The sequence below is a fragment of the Cetorhinus maximus genome, chromosome 17 (assembly GCF_964194155.1).
Source record: "Cetorhinus maximus chromosome 17, sCetMax3.hap1.1, whole genome shotgun sequence".
Taxonomy (NCBI): Eukaryota; Metazoa; Chordata; class Chondrichthyes; order Lamniformes; family Cetorhinidae; genus Cetorhinus; species Cetorhinus maximus.
The window spans coordinates 68,501,154-68,515,313 of record NC_135895.1 but is presented as its reverse complement, the minus strand read 5'-3'; the positions used below and the strand labels follow the sequence as shown (position 1 = coordinate 68,515,313).

The window sequence follows — 14,160 nt, the reverse complement described above, 5'->3', positions numbered from 1 at the left end:
CAAAGGTATTGCATCAGGAAACCTTGTTGACACATCCATTATTGTCAGCAAGTACTGATTTTCATTTTTAGCCTTGAGGAGGGGTCCTACACAATCATCATGCTAGTAAAAGGTTCCTCCAAATGTTTGAATTGGAATTAAAGGTGCCAGCTCAATCACTGCTTGTGGGTTTCCCTCTCACCTGACACGTGACATGTTCTACAGAATTTGACTCTAATCCTTATGCAATCCAGGGCAATAAAAATGTTTTTGTATTTTTGCCTGTCTTTCTAATTCCTAAATGTCCCCCTATTGGAATTTCATGAGCTATTCTCGGTGTATCATTTCTAAATCCAGTTGGTATAACAATCTGATGCACTTCCTTCCACTTTTCATCTGCTGAAACCTGGCATGGTTGCTACTTTCTTATTAACACATTGTCCTTAAGGTAATAACATTCTGGAATATACTCTGCCTCTGTTTCTGAGTAAATTGTCTAATATAACTTTTATTCATGGATCCTTTTGCTGTAATTCTACCAACTGAACAGTTCAGTGGCATTCTCTTCCATTCTCTCTGTCTTTGATAAAATTGTTCAGGAAATGTCAGCTAATTGAACTTCAACACCTTTTCCCTGCCTTTTAACATTCTCTTCCTGTTTTAACCTGAGCTTGATCTCGTTACCACACAATCTGGTAACAATCCAGATGCTCTTTCTGCAACACTTCTGTTGAAAACACCTCTACAGGCTGCTCAACTATCATAGTCATCACCCACATCCATGACCCAGCTATATCATTCCTAAAATAAATTGAACCCCTGCAATGGGCAAGTTTTCCATTACTCCAACAATCACTTCACCTGTTTCCCCACTTACTTTTTAAATTTAACCTTCTACAACAGAATAGGTTTAGCATCTTCATGAACCCCACTTATTAACATCTGTTCCTGCAATACTCCCTCTGTACAACAAATATTACTATCCTATAACACTAAGGATTGACTAGCCCCTGTGTCTTGAAATTTTAACTTCTTTATCTACTCCACCCTGTACACATGAAAAGACTTTCCCTTCACATACAAAATCTTTTAAACATTTTTGCAACCTGTTCCTCAGAACTTCCTTGGGTAACTTCTTAACACTTTCCTACTTCTTTAGCTATCACTGATTCTCCCTGTTTACCTGTACACAAAGCACTGGTTTTCCTTGTGCCTGAACCTCAGAACTCACAGTACTTCCTGAACTTTCTGCATCCCAATAATTGCAACAGATTTTCCTTGTAATTTCCAACGCATTGGCTTTGTGTGCCCAACTTTATTACAATGAAAACACCTCAATTTTCAAGTGTCACTTCTAACCTTGGCACCTTTTTTTTAATCTGAGCAACTTCCTAGGAATTTCCACCTACCCCTCTTCTCTGACTACCTACCTTTCACCTTCCCACTTTCTATCCTTTGATTTAAATGGGTGACTAATAAGAAGGTTTAGATCTGTGAGCTAATTCAATCATCAGCTGTCTCTGCTGCTTGACTTACCATTTTAACACTCTTCCTCCACATGAGGTCTCACTACTGAAGGAATTGAATCTTGAAATTCTTCCAAAAGAATTACTTCTCTAAAAGCTGCATACGTTGTCTCTAACTTTAGAGACACCGGTATCCACCGGTCAAAATTACTTTGTTTTACTCTCTCAAACTCTGTTCAGGCTGTTTCTTTACAGCCAGAAATTTCAGAATGTATGCCTTCAGAACCAACATCTATGAAGGTATAAGTCTTTTTTACCACATCATAACCCATCGACAATTCTGACAGTGAAACATTAAACCTTAGTGCTCTACCCAATAATCAAGACTGTAACAGCAATGTCCAGTTCTTATGCCCATTTCATCTGTTTAGCTATCTTCTCAAATGAAATAAAGAATGCCTCTACATCTTCCTCAAACTTTGGAACAGTTTGCTATACATGCCGCCACCACCACCACCACCACCACCACCACCACCACCACCACCACCACCACCACCACCACCACCCCCCCCCCCCGGTGCCTCAACTGCCACTTATCCGCCAACTCTATTAACTTACCCTTAGATAGTTTCTGTAACTATATCAGTTATATCTTCTACTTCCAAAAAAGCTTCAGCTATGGATACAGCCATTGGTGCAGTCTTGCCACTTTAAAATCCCTCACACTTGTATTTTGAGATGCATGCCCTGAATTCAGAAGTAATAAGTCCACCAAGACTGAGATTTTTTAAAAATAGCAAAATTAAAATATTTATTAAAAGATATCAACCACATACATAGGACTAAAAATTACTACTATGATAATTCCTAATTAACTTGACTCCCAGTTATACCCACTTTAAGCCAACAATCCAAAGCTAGCTTTTAAATTTTTAAATAAATCCAGCAAATTAATGCAATACCTTGGACAGTGGAATTCAAAATGGCTTTCTCCAATTTTAGTTTCTTGGACAGCAGGCTTATGTACTAATGCTGGAGGCTCGAAGGCCCCCTATCGAGCTCTACCTGTCCCACCCACCCCCCTCTACCAGCTTATATTTCATTTCATTTCTATATCTCTTAGTTCTGATGAAGGGTCATACAGACTCAAAACGTCAACTGTATCCCTCTCAGCAGATGCTGTCAGACCTGCTGAGTTTTCCCAGGTTCTAGATTTCCAGCATCTGCAGTATTTTGCTTTTATCCCCAGAGCATTACCCTGGGTCTCTGCAATACCAGTACAGTGACAATACCACTATGCCACCGCCTTCCCTGCTCTGACTGACTGACAGACTTGGCTCTGCCTGTCTGCCACATGCTGGTTCTGCTGTTTTGGCATGCAACCAGGTTGATGCCTCCATTTTTAGCTATATCTGCCTGGTGCTGTTCTTTGTGCCCCCGCCCAATCTTCTTTGAACCTGGGTTGATCCTTGGCTTGATGGTAATGGCAGAGTTAGGAATATGCCAGGCCATGAAGTGTAACTTGTGGTTGAATACTATTTTGCTGCTGATGGCCCACAGCACCTCATAGCTGCCCAGCTTTGAGCTGCTGGATCTGTTCTGAATCTATTTCAATTCAGATGATGCTAGTGCCACATAACACACCTGAACAATTTTGTGTTGAAACTTTGTATATAAAGGAGGCCCGTATTGATTTAAACCCACATATCAATCTGTACAAACTAGCTCGTAACCTTGTTACTAGATGTGACCTGTTGGACTGTTATTTATCCCATTTGTGAACCAGACATGGTATGCTGAAATAAAGTTAAATACTGCAGCTGCTAGAAATCTGAAATCAAAACAAAGCTGAAAATACTTAGATCTGGAAGCATCTGTGGAGAGAGAAACAGAATTGATGTTTCAAGTCAAACATGATTTTTTTCAGAAAGCAACTAAGATGAACAAGGTAAAAGAGGAACAGAAGACTAGTTGGAGAGAAGAGCAGAACTTGCTGAATTTGTATGCTGAAAGATGGGTCAAAATTCTTGTTAATGTTATCTATATGCCTATAGATATTACTTTTAATTTTTGTCACTTTTGTATTTATCAAAGTGGAGAATGTTGGCGTGGAGTAAAACACATGCCTTCACTGTCAATCCAGCTGAGCTCCACTGACTTAACCCAGATCAAGATTTGCATCTGTTTTGTATGGCTCCCTGGCACACGGCCAGTGTGTGTTTAGTTACAGCAATACTTCAATGATTGACAAACCAAAACCTTATCGGTTACCCAGGAGGATTCCCGGAAATGAAATCCTTTTAATAGGAAATTTTCCATTTTTGTACTTAAAAGTACCAATTTTTGTGATAAAGACATCAGTACAGTTATGATGAGCTTAAATGTGCTGTAAAACTTTGGATCGCTGAGTTCAAAAATGTAAATGAACGTCCAGAAGAAGTTGAACTATTTCAGAAGGATCTTATGAAGTGTTGTTTCAAGAGAAGCCTTGAAAACACAGCTAAATGAAAAATGTTGGTGATCATGACAATTTTCATCCCTCCTTAAATTGCAAATGCATTGATGTACCTTCTCACTGTGTAGAGTGCTTTCCATTCTTGTCAACATCATCCTTTTCCTATTACAGGAGTTTCTCTGTGGCTTTCGATTAATTCAGGATTAAAATGTATACCTTTTATCTATGCTAATATTGCACAATATTGATATTAAGCTATCACCACTTTATTTGGATGTTATGGAAACTGCAACATTTCTACAGCAAGTGGCACCTGCAGCTTTCAGTATTAGTTTTTGACAATCTTAGAATTTTAAGTTCTTCAGGTGTTCATAATTACTTTGGCAGCAACTCTTTTATACATCCTATTTCTGTAGATGTATATATTTATGCAGTACAGTATGGTGGTGCTTCATGTCCAATTAATGGCCTTATGAAATGTAGTTAGTATTTGTGAATACGCAGTCACAGCAACCATTTGCACACAAGGTTCTTGAACAGTTAGGTGACAAATACCACTTCATCTGTTTTTCTTGACACATGTTTTCATAGGACCTAGGAGCAGAATAGGCTATTCAGCCCTCTAATGTTAGTTGAGACCCAGGGTGAACTCCTGTTTTTCTTTGAAAAATTGCCGAAGGATCTTCTGCATCCATCTGAGCAGCAAGGCCTTGGTTAACCTAACATCTCATATGAAAGATAGAATAGTAATAGCATTTTTATCAACCAAGATTATATGCTGCAATCCTGGAATGAGGCTCTAACCTACTACACTTTGCCTCAGATGAAACTCCTGACAAGTGCACACAATAGTAGTGGATGGCATCCTCCAGGTAGATATCTCCCTATCGATTAATAGCATCAGAAGCTTAGTGGAAAGAGCCCATGATAATGTGTTTTTAGAGCTCTTTGACTGTTTAATTAGAGATGGTGCTTGAGGAATTCATCTTACTTTTCAAATATCTTGCACAAATGTTATGGAGATTGTTGGATTTATGATACTCTTAAAAATGGAAAAGTTTGAACATGTGCAAATTCAGTCCTAATATCAAAATGGGAGGCTTTTTTGAATATGAAAGGTGTCTTTTCCCTTTTGTCATAATTTGCAAGAGGTTGAACGTTGAATTGTCATGTCATATGTATAGTTTTGATTGTAGTATGACCTCGCACAGGGGGCAGTTAGCTCAAATGCCTAGAGTATGGTGCAGATTAATGCCAACAGCACAAGTTCAATTCTGCACTGCCTAATGTAGTTGAGGCTTACTACCTTGCTTTGCCCATAATGATATCATAGCATAAGCCATGATTAACAACCCTCAGAAAATGAGGCCACTACCTGGGTAGAGGGACAACTACATACAGGCATGACGTTGAATAAGGTGATTAATAGAGTTTTTTTTCTTTGTACTCTGTTTCAGGCAAAACATGCTGCTGAGTACAATGCCTCTGGGATTGCAGTCATTTCACCATTCTTCTTCAAGCCTCAAAGTATAGGTTGTGTATTTATGTCAGTATTTCACGGATTGTCACACAAAATGCTGACTGGCTATCCAGTCAGAGTTCATAGTACACAAAGTAGATTGCCAAAAGACTCAGTCAGTGTAGGTGAAAATCACTTTTGAAATTGATTGTGTATGAACCTTATATTGAAAGAATGAATCTGCTGATTAAATCTAGCTGGTATTTTGAAACTGATCATATTTTAAAGTGTGTGAATAGTAAAATAAAATCCATTTTGAAAGCATGCATCTTCCTTGCAATATCAAGGTGAGTTTTAAATAATGTTAATCTGGTATGGCAAGTGAATGAAGATCTTTTTCTTTCAACTTTATTCCTTTCTCTACTTTTCAGGGCAAACTTGTGGTTTGCCTTCTAGCGCAACTAAATTTGTCCAATACGTCACCGAGGAGGTTTTACGAGCCTAGGCTTTGAGTATCATAAGGATAAGCAGCCATGCCTAATCCTGCCATCATAATGCAGCCAAACATGCACTTTCTAATGGGGGAATTGGGTAGTGATCAGTAAAAGTAACCTTGACTGATGTTTATCCCCTGTGGCTTAGAGCATCTAAAGCCAATTATAGCACTCGTCTCAGAACACATAAGGGATCAAACCTGGTCTGGTTCAGTGCCACAATGGCTAATATATTTACCACTGATTAGGTCACCGGGGATTTCCCCTCATAATATAATTGTCATTCTGAAAATCTTTATTTTCAGGAGAGAAATATACTATTTTAAAAGTGTTAATATTTGAAGGAAACCAAATGAGACTATATCTTAACTCGTGAGGCTGGGTTTTATAACCCTTTGCCAGGTGTTTTTGGTTGGAGGGCATGTAAAATATGAGGGGTAGCAAGTTCTTGCCAACACCCCCAAACTGTCCTCTATAATAGAGTAGGCGGGAAGGTCCTCACATAACAGCCTGCCAGCCATTTTTAAATGAAGTCAATTGAGTTTGCTTACAAGCCAATTGGCCTGAATAACGTGCTGCCCACGCCATAAAGTGGTTGGTGTGGGCAGGCTGTTTTTAAAAGAAGAAATTTGTGAAGGAAGGGATTGGTAGGCCTGCCCTTTGCTCATCGGGGGCATTTTTTTTTTTGCTTCCTTCCTGTCTGGTCACCAAATGTGCCCACCCACCACCTCCCTTCCCTAGGCTGCCCAATCCCACTCTGTCCAAGACCCCTGACTTATCTGGTTCAGGATGCGATGGTTGCCTTTTTTGTGGGTCTGCTTGCTGTCCCAGCAGCGCCCACCACTTGGGCCTTATGCTGCTGGTGCTGCCAGCCAACAGGATTACACTCACTGAGTGGTGCATGTCCTGCTCTCGGCCTATTTAGCCCCCTGGTGGTGTGTTATGGCTGCGGGGTGGGCTTCTCAGTACATCGCTGCCAGCGACTCTTAGTCTGACTCTTTTGCCACATCTTGCAATTCTATTCTGGCTTTTATCTAACCCCAAGCAGCAACTTAGGAGATCCACCAGTAATAATATGTGTGATTGTAGAACATCTTTTTGTGTTGAAATGTCTTGGCATACTTCATACAATTAGTTATTTTTGAAGTGCACCGACTGTTGTGTTAGCAAGGTTATGCTAATTTTGCACAAAGTTGATAAGTTAACTTCTTGTTACAGAGGCTTTGACAGAATTTCTAAAGGAAATAGCATCTGCTGCCCCCAACATACCTTTCTACTATTATCATCTTCCTGAATTTACTGGAGTATCTTGTAAGTATAAAAATATGCAGCAGATTCTGAGATTAGCACACAGGCTCTCTCAAATCTAACATAACTTATGCTCATTGCAGTAAACGTTGTGGAACTGCTAGATGGGATTGAGAAAAGGATTCCCACGTTTCAGGGTGTAAAGTTCACCAGCAGTGACTTGTTGGACTTTGGTCAATGTGTTCACAAGTACAAGGATAGATTTGCTTTGCTGTATGGAAAAGATGAGGTATGCAAGTTTTGATAATTCACAATTAACATCTCCTTCTTAATTAAATTTGTCAATAGCATGTATTAGAGTACTAATGGGGCTTGCGTATATAACTTGATGAATGGAAAACCTTTGGAAAGGAGGAAAGGACATCTATACTGTAACCGAGAGAACAGATTAAGATGGAGAACATATCTGTATCAAACTTTGTTCCAAATTTGCATACTGAAGAGATCATTGTGAGTTTGTGGCTTGGGGTACATGTTCTTTCTAAGCAAACAATAAGAACAAGATCTGTTGGTCATCTTTGCTGTTTGTAGATGTAAGCCATTGTTTGGCATACCTTCTGGGTGGGAAGATTTATGGGAGATGATCCCTATTGCATAAGATTGTACATTCTTTCTGCCTGAACTTGGCACATTCCAACTAAGTGTGATGCCATGCCAGGGGGGCGATAATGAAAAAAAAAGTCCTGGTTTGATATAGCTGTGATTGTTCTTGGGTCGTCCTCTTGATAGGGATGTAGGTGTTCCTTCCCTCTTGTCTATGTTCTAAAATCTTCCTAAGCCTTGGGTTTCTCCATGTGCTATGTAGGTATGCCATCCTACTGCTGTAGTAAGTATTTTCATTTGGTTGTCTTTCCTTTTGATGATGGTCCTCTAAACTTACTACTTTGTTAGTTCATGCTTGATGGAAATACACTGAAATGTGGATGAACTGAAAGACCTAAAGGTATCCACACATACTTAAAGCTATGTAAAATGCCAGCAGCATTTGGGGCTTTACAGAAACATTTGAGTACTTTCGTAAACGAGCAATAAATTAGCGCACAATATTATTTAGGCCACGGTTTGAGTACCCTGTCGTTTTGAGCACAAAATTAAAGAAATACATTGAATCCGTGGAGAACATACAGTACAGATTTGCAAAGATGCTGCCAGAGAAGAGACACTACAGTTATGACTAGATTAAGTTTGAGTCTACAATTGTACAAATTTGTTGCTGACCATTATGAAATTTTTTTAAAAAGCAAGACTTAACTTTACCGTATATGCTCGTGTAAAAGTTGAATTTTTGAGACCAATTTTTTTAGCCTAAAAGGGAGACAGGTTATGTTTTTGAGAGATTGGCATGCATACTTGATTTGGGCCCAAATAAAACTAAATAAGGTAAAAACAAACAAAATTTAAAGAGTTCATATTAGTTCTCTAACATTTTTTTTATTTTTTGTTTTCTAACATGACAAACTATATACATATCATCCAATACAATATATAGCACAATGAATTAACCACACATTAAAATTGTTCGAGATCACTATCTGACCAAACAATTCACCCCAATAGCCTAGTTGTATAATATCGTCATATGAATTCACAAGTAATTGGCATCCATACTGTCAAGTGCATTCTATGTTCCACATTTTAGAAATTATATTTTTTATCAATATTGGGATCAAATTCATTCCAAGCGTCTATGACCCATTTGACAATGTTGTGAGGTGAGGGTGTCCACATATTTCCACCTTTAGTGAATGTTTCCTTGCCTTGCAACATCCAATTGTTTCACATCTTTCAGATATTATCCTTGAGAACAAAAACAGAATTACCTGGAAAAACTCAGCAGGTCTGGCAGCATCGGTGGAGAAGAAAAGAGTCGACGTTTCGGGTCCACATGACCCTTCAACAGAACTGAAGTATAGTTAGGAGAGGGGTGAAATATAAGCTGGTATAAGGTCGGGGGCGGGGGGAGAGAGAAGTTGAGGGTGGGGTGGTTGTAGGGACAAGCAAGCAGTGATAGGAGCAGATAATCAAAAGATGTCACAGACAAAAGGATCAAAGAGGTGTTGAAGGTGGTGATATTATCTAAGAAAAGTGCTAATTAAGAATGGATGGCAGGACACTCCAGGTACAGCTCTAGTGGGGGTGGGGTGGAAAGATTGACAAGGTATTAGTTGTAGATTTAAAAATAATGGAAATAGGTGGGAAAAGAAAAATCTATATAAATTATTGAAAAAAAAAAGGGAGGGGGAGGAAACGGGGTGGGGATGGGGGGAGGGGGAGTTTAAGATCTAAAGTTGTTGAATTCAATATTCAGCCCGGAAGGCTGTAAAGTGCCTAGTCGGAAGATGAGGTGCTGTTCCTCCAGTTTGCGTTGGGCTTCACTGGAACAATGCAGCAAGCCAAGGACAGATATGTGGGCAAGAGAGCAGGGTGGAGTGTTAAAATGGCAAGCGGCAGGGAGGTTTGGGTCTTTCTTGCGGACAGACTGCAGGTGTTCTGCAAAGCGGTCGCCCAGTTTGCGTTTGGTCTCTCAAATGTAGAGGAGACCGCATTGGGAGCAACGAATGCAGTAGACTAAGTTAGGGGAAATGCAAGTGAAATGCTGCTTCACTTGAAAGGAGTGTTTGGGCCCTTGGACGGTGAGGAGAGAGGAAGTGAAGGTGCAGGTGTTGCATCTTCTGCGTGGGCATGGGGAGGTGCCATAGGTGGGGGGTTGAGGAGTAGGGGGTGATGGAGGAGTGGACCAGGGTGTCCCGGAGGGAACGATCCCTACGGAATGCCACCGGGGGGGTGAAGGGAAGATGTGTTTGGTGGTGGCATCATGCTGGAGTTGGCGGAAATGGCGGAGGATGATCCTTTGAATGTGGAGGCTGGTGGGGTGATAAGTGAGGACAAGGGGGACCCTATCATGTTTCTGGGAGGGAGGAGAAGGCGTGAGGGTGGATGCGCGGGAGATGGGCCGGACACGGTTGAGGGCCCTGTCAACGACCGTGGGTGGAAAACCTCGGTTAAGGAAGAAGGAGGACATGTCAGAGGAACTGCTTTTGAAGGTAGCGTCATCAGAACAGATGCGACAGAGGCGAAGGAACTGAGAGAATGGGATGGAGTCCTTAAGGAGGCGGGGTGTGAGGAGCTGTAGTCAAGGTAGCTGTGGGAGTCGGTAGGCTTGTAATGGATATTGGTGGACAGTCTATCATCAGAAATTGAGCCTGAGAGGTCAAGGAAGGGAAGGGAAGAGAAGTGTCAGAGACGGACCATGTGAAAATGATGGAGGGGTGGAGATTGGAAGCAAAATTAATAAATTTTTCCAGGTCCCGACGAGAGCATGAGAGCATTATCCTTGAGAGGTTTATTTATACACATCCAAGGACTGAGGAACACTCAGGACTGTTGGGAATAATGTTACATTGATGTTGGTTGATCTCGTATCATGGACTACATCGTCGTCAAGGCAGGATGCGAATGTGTCCCAGATGAGCAAACTTTTTTTATTTGCGTACCCCTCTTGGTCTCAAATGCCAGACTACTTTGATCCATTTCTTGCAATGACTTTTATCCATTCAGCCTTTCACGTGAACATGGATGACAAAGCCTTTCTGAAATTGCTTTTTGGGAAGAGCTTTGCACTTGAATATCATCATTGGCTTTAATTTTGTGCTATCTGCCTTACAAGATGCAACTACTGTGAACCGCTCCTCCTTGTGGCCAGTCTTCATAAGGACATTTTTTTTTTTCACCAATCTTGGTAAATGTCCTGTTTGCTGATGTATGAAAATTTATCAATGTTTCACCCATATTTCCAATGCAGACCAATCAATGCGCATCCTTCTCTCAATGTCAGATGGCAAGACAGTGGAATTTGATTATTTTATCAGGTTCAGGTGGCAGATGCTATGAAATTTTCATTACAAAAACAGAAACAGAAATACCTGGAAAAACCCAGCAGGTCTGGCAGCATCGGCGGAGAAGAGCACAGTTGACGTTTCGAGTCCTTATGACCCTTCAACAGAACTAAGTAAAAATAGGAAAGCGGTGAAATATAAGCTGGTTTAAGGTGGGGGGAGGGGGGGGGTGGGGTGTTGTTGGGACAAGCAGCCAGTGATAGGAGAAGATAACCAAAAGATGTCACAGACAAAAGAACAAAGAGGTGTTGAAGGTGGTAATATTATCTAAAAGAATGTGCTAATTAAGAGTGGAGAACAGGACAAGCAAGGTACAGATAGTTCTAGTGGGGGTGGGGTCAAATAAGACTAAAAGGGCATAAAAGGTATAGATAAACGATGGGTGGAATTACATTTAAAAATAATGGAAATAGGTGGGAAAAGAAAAATCTATATAAATTATTGGAAAAAAACAAAAAGGAGGGGGAAGAAACGGAAAGGGGGTGGGGATGGAGGAGAGAGTTCAAGATCTAAAATTGTTGAATTCAATATTCAGTCCGGAAGGCTGTAAAGTGCCTAGTCGGAAGATGAGGTGCTGTTCCTCCAGTTTGCATTGAGCTTCACTGGAACAATGCAGCAAGCCAAGGACAGACATGTGGGCAAGAGAGCAGGGTGGAGTATTGAAATGGCAAGCGACAGGGAGGTCTGGGTAATGCTTGCGGACAGACCACAGGTGTTCTGCAAAGCAGTCACCCAGTCTGCGTTTGGTCTCTCCAATGTAGAGGAAACCGCACTGGGAGCAACGAATGCAGTAGACTAAGTTGAGGGAAGTGCAAGTGAAATGCTGCTTCACTTGAAAGGAGTGTTTGGGCTCTTGGACGGTGAGGAGAGAGGAAGTGAAGGGGCAGGTGTTGAATCTTCTGCGTTTGCACGGGGAGGTGCCGTGGGAGGGGGCTGAGGAGTAGGTGGTGATGGAGAAGTGGACCAGGGTGTTACGGAGGGAACGATCCCTACGGAATGCCGACGGGGGGGTGAAGGGAAGATGTGTTTGGTGGTGGCATCATGCTGGAGTTGAAAGTGAAAATGAAATTTTCATTTTCTGATGGAGTACTAAATCGTATCTTTTCATGAATCTTGTGCACCACCTGGCACTGCTCTTGAATTCCAGAGTACCATCTTTCTTCGTTTTTCCCTATGGGCGATAATATCATTTTGCTGATACTCGTTAATCCATTCTGCCACTTTTTTTTCCTCCGGTTTAAATTGAGCTGCATGCTTGTTAATCTTTAAGGTGGCATGACAGATCATCTGCTACATATTGATCTTGTTGATCGGCTGCTATGGGCGGGGGGGGTGGTAATTAATAATCACAACACAGTTTGATCCTTTGGGAAAAACTGGGGTCAACTTTTACACATGGTATATGAAAAATTGTATTTTTTTTAAAAAGCCAAAAGTCATGGGGTCGACTTTTACACTAGATTGACTTTTACTTAAGTATATATGGTATGTGGTGCTTTCCACAACCAATGGACTTTTCAAAGCATTTTAAAGCCAATTACCTACTTTTTGAAGTGTAGGAAATTGTTGTAAGAAATTGTAATACAAGCATGCGAATTAGGAGCAGGAGTAGGCCATTTTGAGCCTGCTCCACCACTTGAGAACATTGCTAATCTGATTGTGGTCTCAACTCCACATTCCCACCTACTCCTGATACCCTTTTGACTCCTTTGTTAGTCAAGAATTTATTTACCTCTGCTTTAAAAATATTCAATGACCCTGCCTCCACTGCTCTCTGGAGGAGAGTTCCAAAGATCCTCAACCCTCAGAAAAAAATTTCTCCTCCTCTCCATAATAAAAAATAATAACCAGATAATCTGTTTTGTGATGTTTATCGAGGAATAAATTAGTCAGGATACCTGGGATAACTCCTTGATCTTCAAAATAGTGCTAAAAATATTCTTTATTGATATCTGATTTTATAAGACCAAAAGTATTTTTCATAAAGTGCTGATCAGTTTGTCTTACAGTTGTATAAAACAAGTGTCCAAGCTTTTTGGCTTTGTGCTGCTTCGATGAGTACATGAAGCTTTGGGAAACAGATGTATCTGAACTTTTTATAGATATAGAGATAGATATATAGATTATAGATATCTATATGAATAGTCTTTGATGTTCTGATTTGGGATTTATCCATCAATAAGATAACAGCATTAAAAATGGCTCTTTCAAACCTCTGGGCCCATAACTTCAAACAAGAGAAACCATCAAGTAAGAGATTCAAGTACACAACTGGGCTGCTTAGATTTTGTGGACTTCTTGCAATTTGTTCACCTCTGCTTATAGACAAGTTCTAAACTAAGCTTTTGTTCTTCAGCTACTCTTGTCCGCAATGGTATTGGGAGCAAGTGGAGCTGTTGGCAGGTAAATCTTCAATATTTTTTCTCAGACACTTACAGTATATGAAATTTTATCAGTTGTTTGGAAATTGTTTCCCTCTTGTAATGTAAAATTGGAGAACCTAATAACAGGACCTTTTTTATAATATTTTTCCATCTGTTTTCATGACTTAGCCAGCCAAATTTATAGCCAGGCTGCTGGCCAATTGGGAAAAAGAATGGCAATAGAGGCTAAAGGGAGAGATCACATGTTACAGCCTGGGGGGTGTGGGGTGCAGGAGTTGGTGACTTTGAGCTGGGGAGGGGTCAACAGTCAGGAGTGTTAGGAGAGAGGTGGCAGGAGATGTGCCAAAGGCTTCTTTGAGAATCCAGAAGGAGGACTGCTACTCCTCCACGTGGAGTGCCGGGAAATGTACTTAAGCGTGTGGAGCTGGCAGCTCCTGCCTCCATTTCAATGTTGAGAAACCTATGCAATAGCAGTGAATTTCAAAGTGGGTTCCTAATGGGATTTTAGAAGCTGATTTTAAAGTTGATGAAGCCTCTCAACAATGGATTCTCGGATGGCAAAATATCCACTGCTATTTAAAAAACACACAGCAGGTTAGGGTTGCGTTTCACCATTTTACAGAACTTGCCTAAAGCCTCAGTTGATGTAGTTCAACAGCACACTACATTGGACAAAGATAACCACTGTGACTTTTAAGGTTGCCTTGTAGGTTTGCAAT

The 14,160-nt window shown here is 40.7% G+C and overlaps 1 protein-coding gene across 2 annotated transcripts in view; it reads left to right on the top strand.

Annotated features, from left to right (window-relative positions):
* Positions 1–14,160, top strand: part of npl (N-acetylneuraminate pyruvate lyase (dihydrodipicolinate synthase)) — a 69,904-nt gene that overhangs the window by 27,287 nt on the left and 28,457 nt on the right. For both annotated transcript variants that reach the window (XM_078561390.1, XM_078561391.1), the window contains exons 6-9: positions 5,358–5,433; positions 7,072–7,164; positions 7,245–7,390; positions 13,414–13,460. In XM_078561390.1, the coding sequence (XP_078417516.1) occupies positions 5,358–5,433; positions 7,072–7,164; positions 7,245–7,390; positions 13,414–13,460 (362 nt within the window). The remainder of the gene's footprint in view (positions 1–5,357; positions 5,434–7,071; positions 7,165–7,244; positions 7,391–13,413; positions 13,461–14,160) is intronic.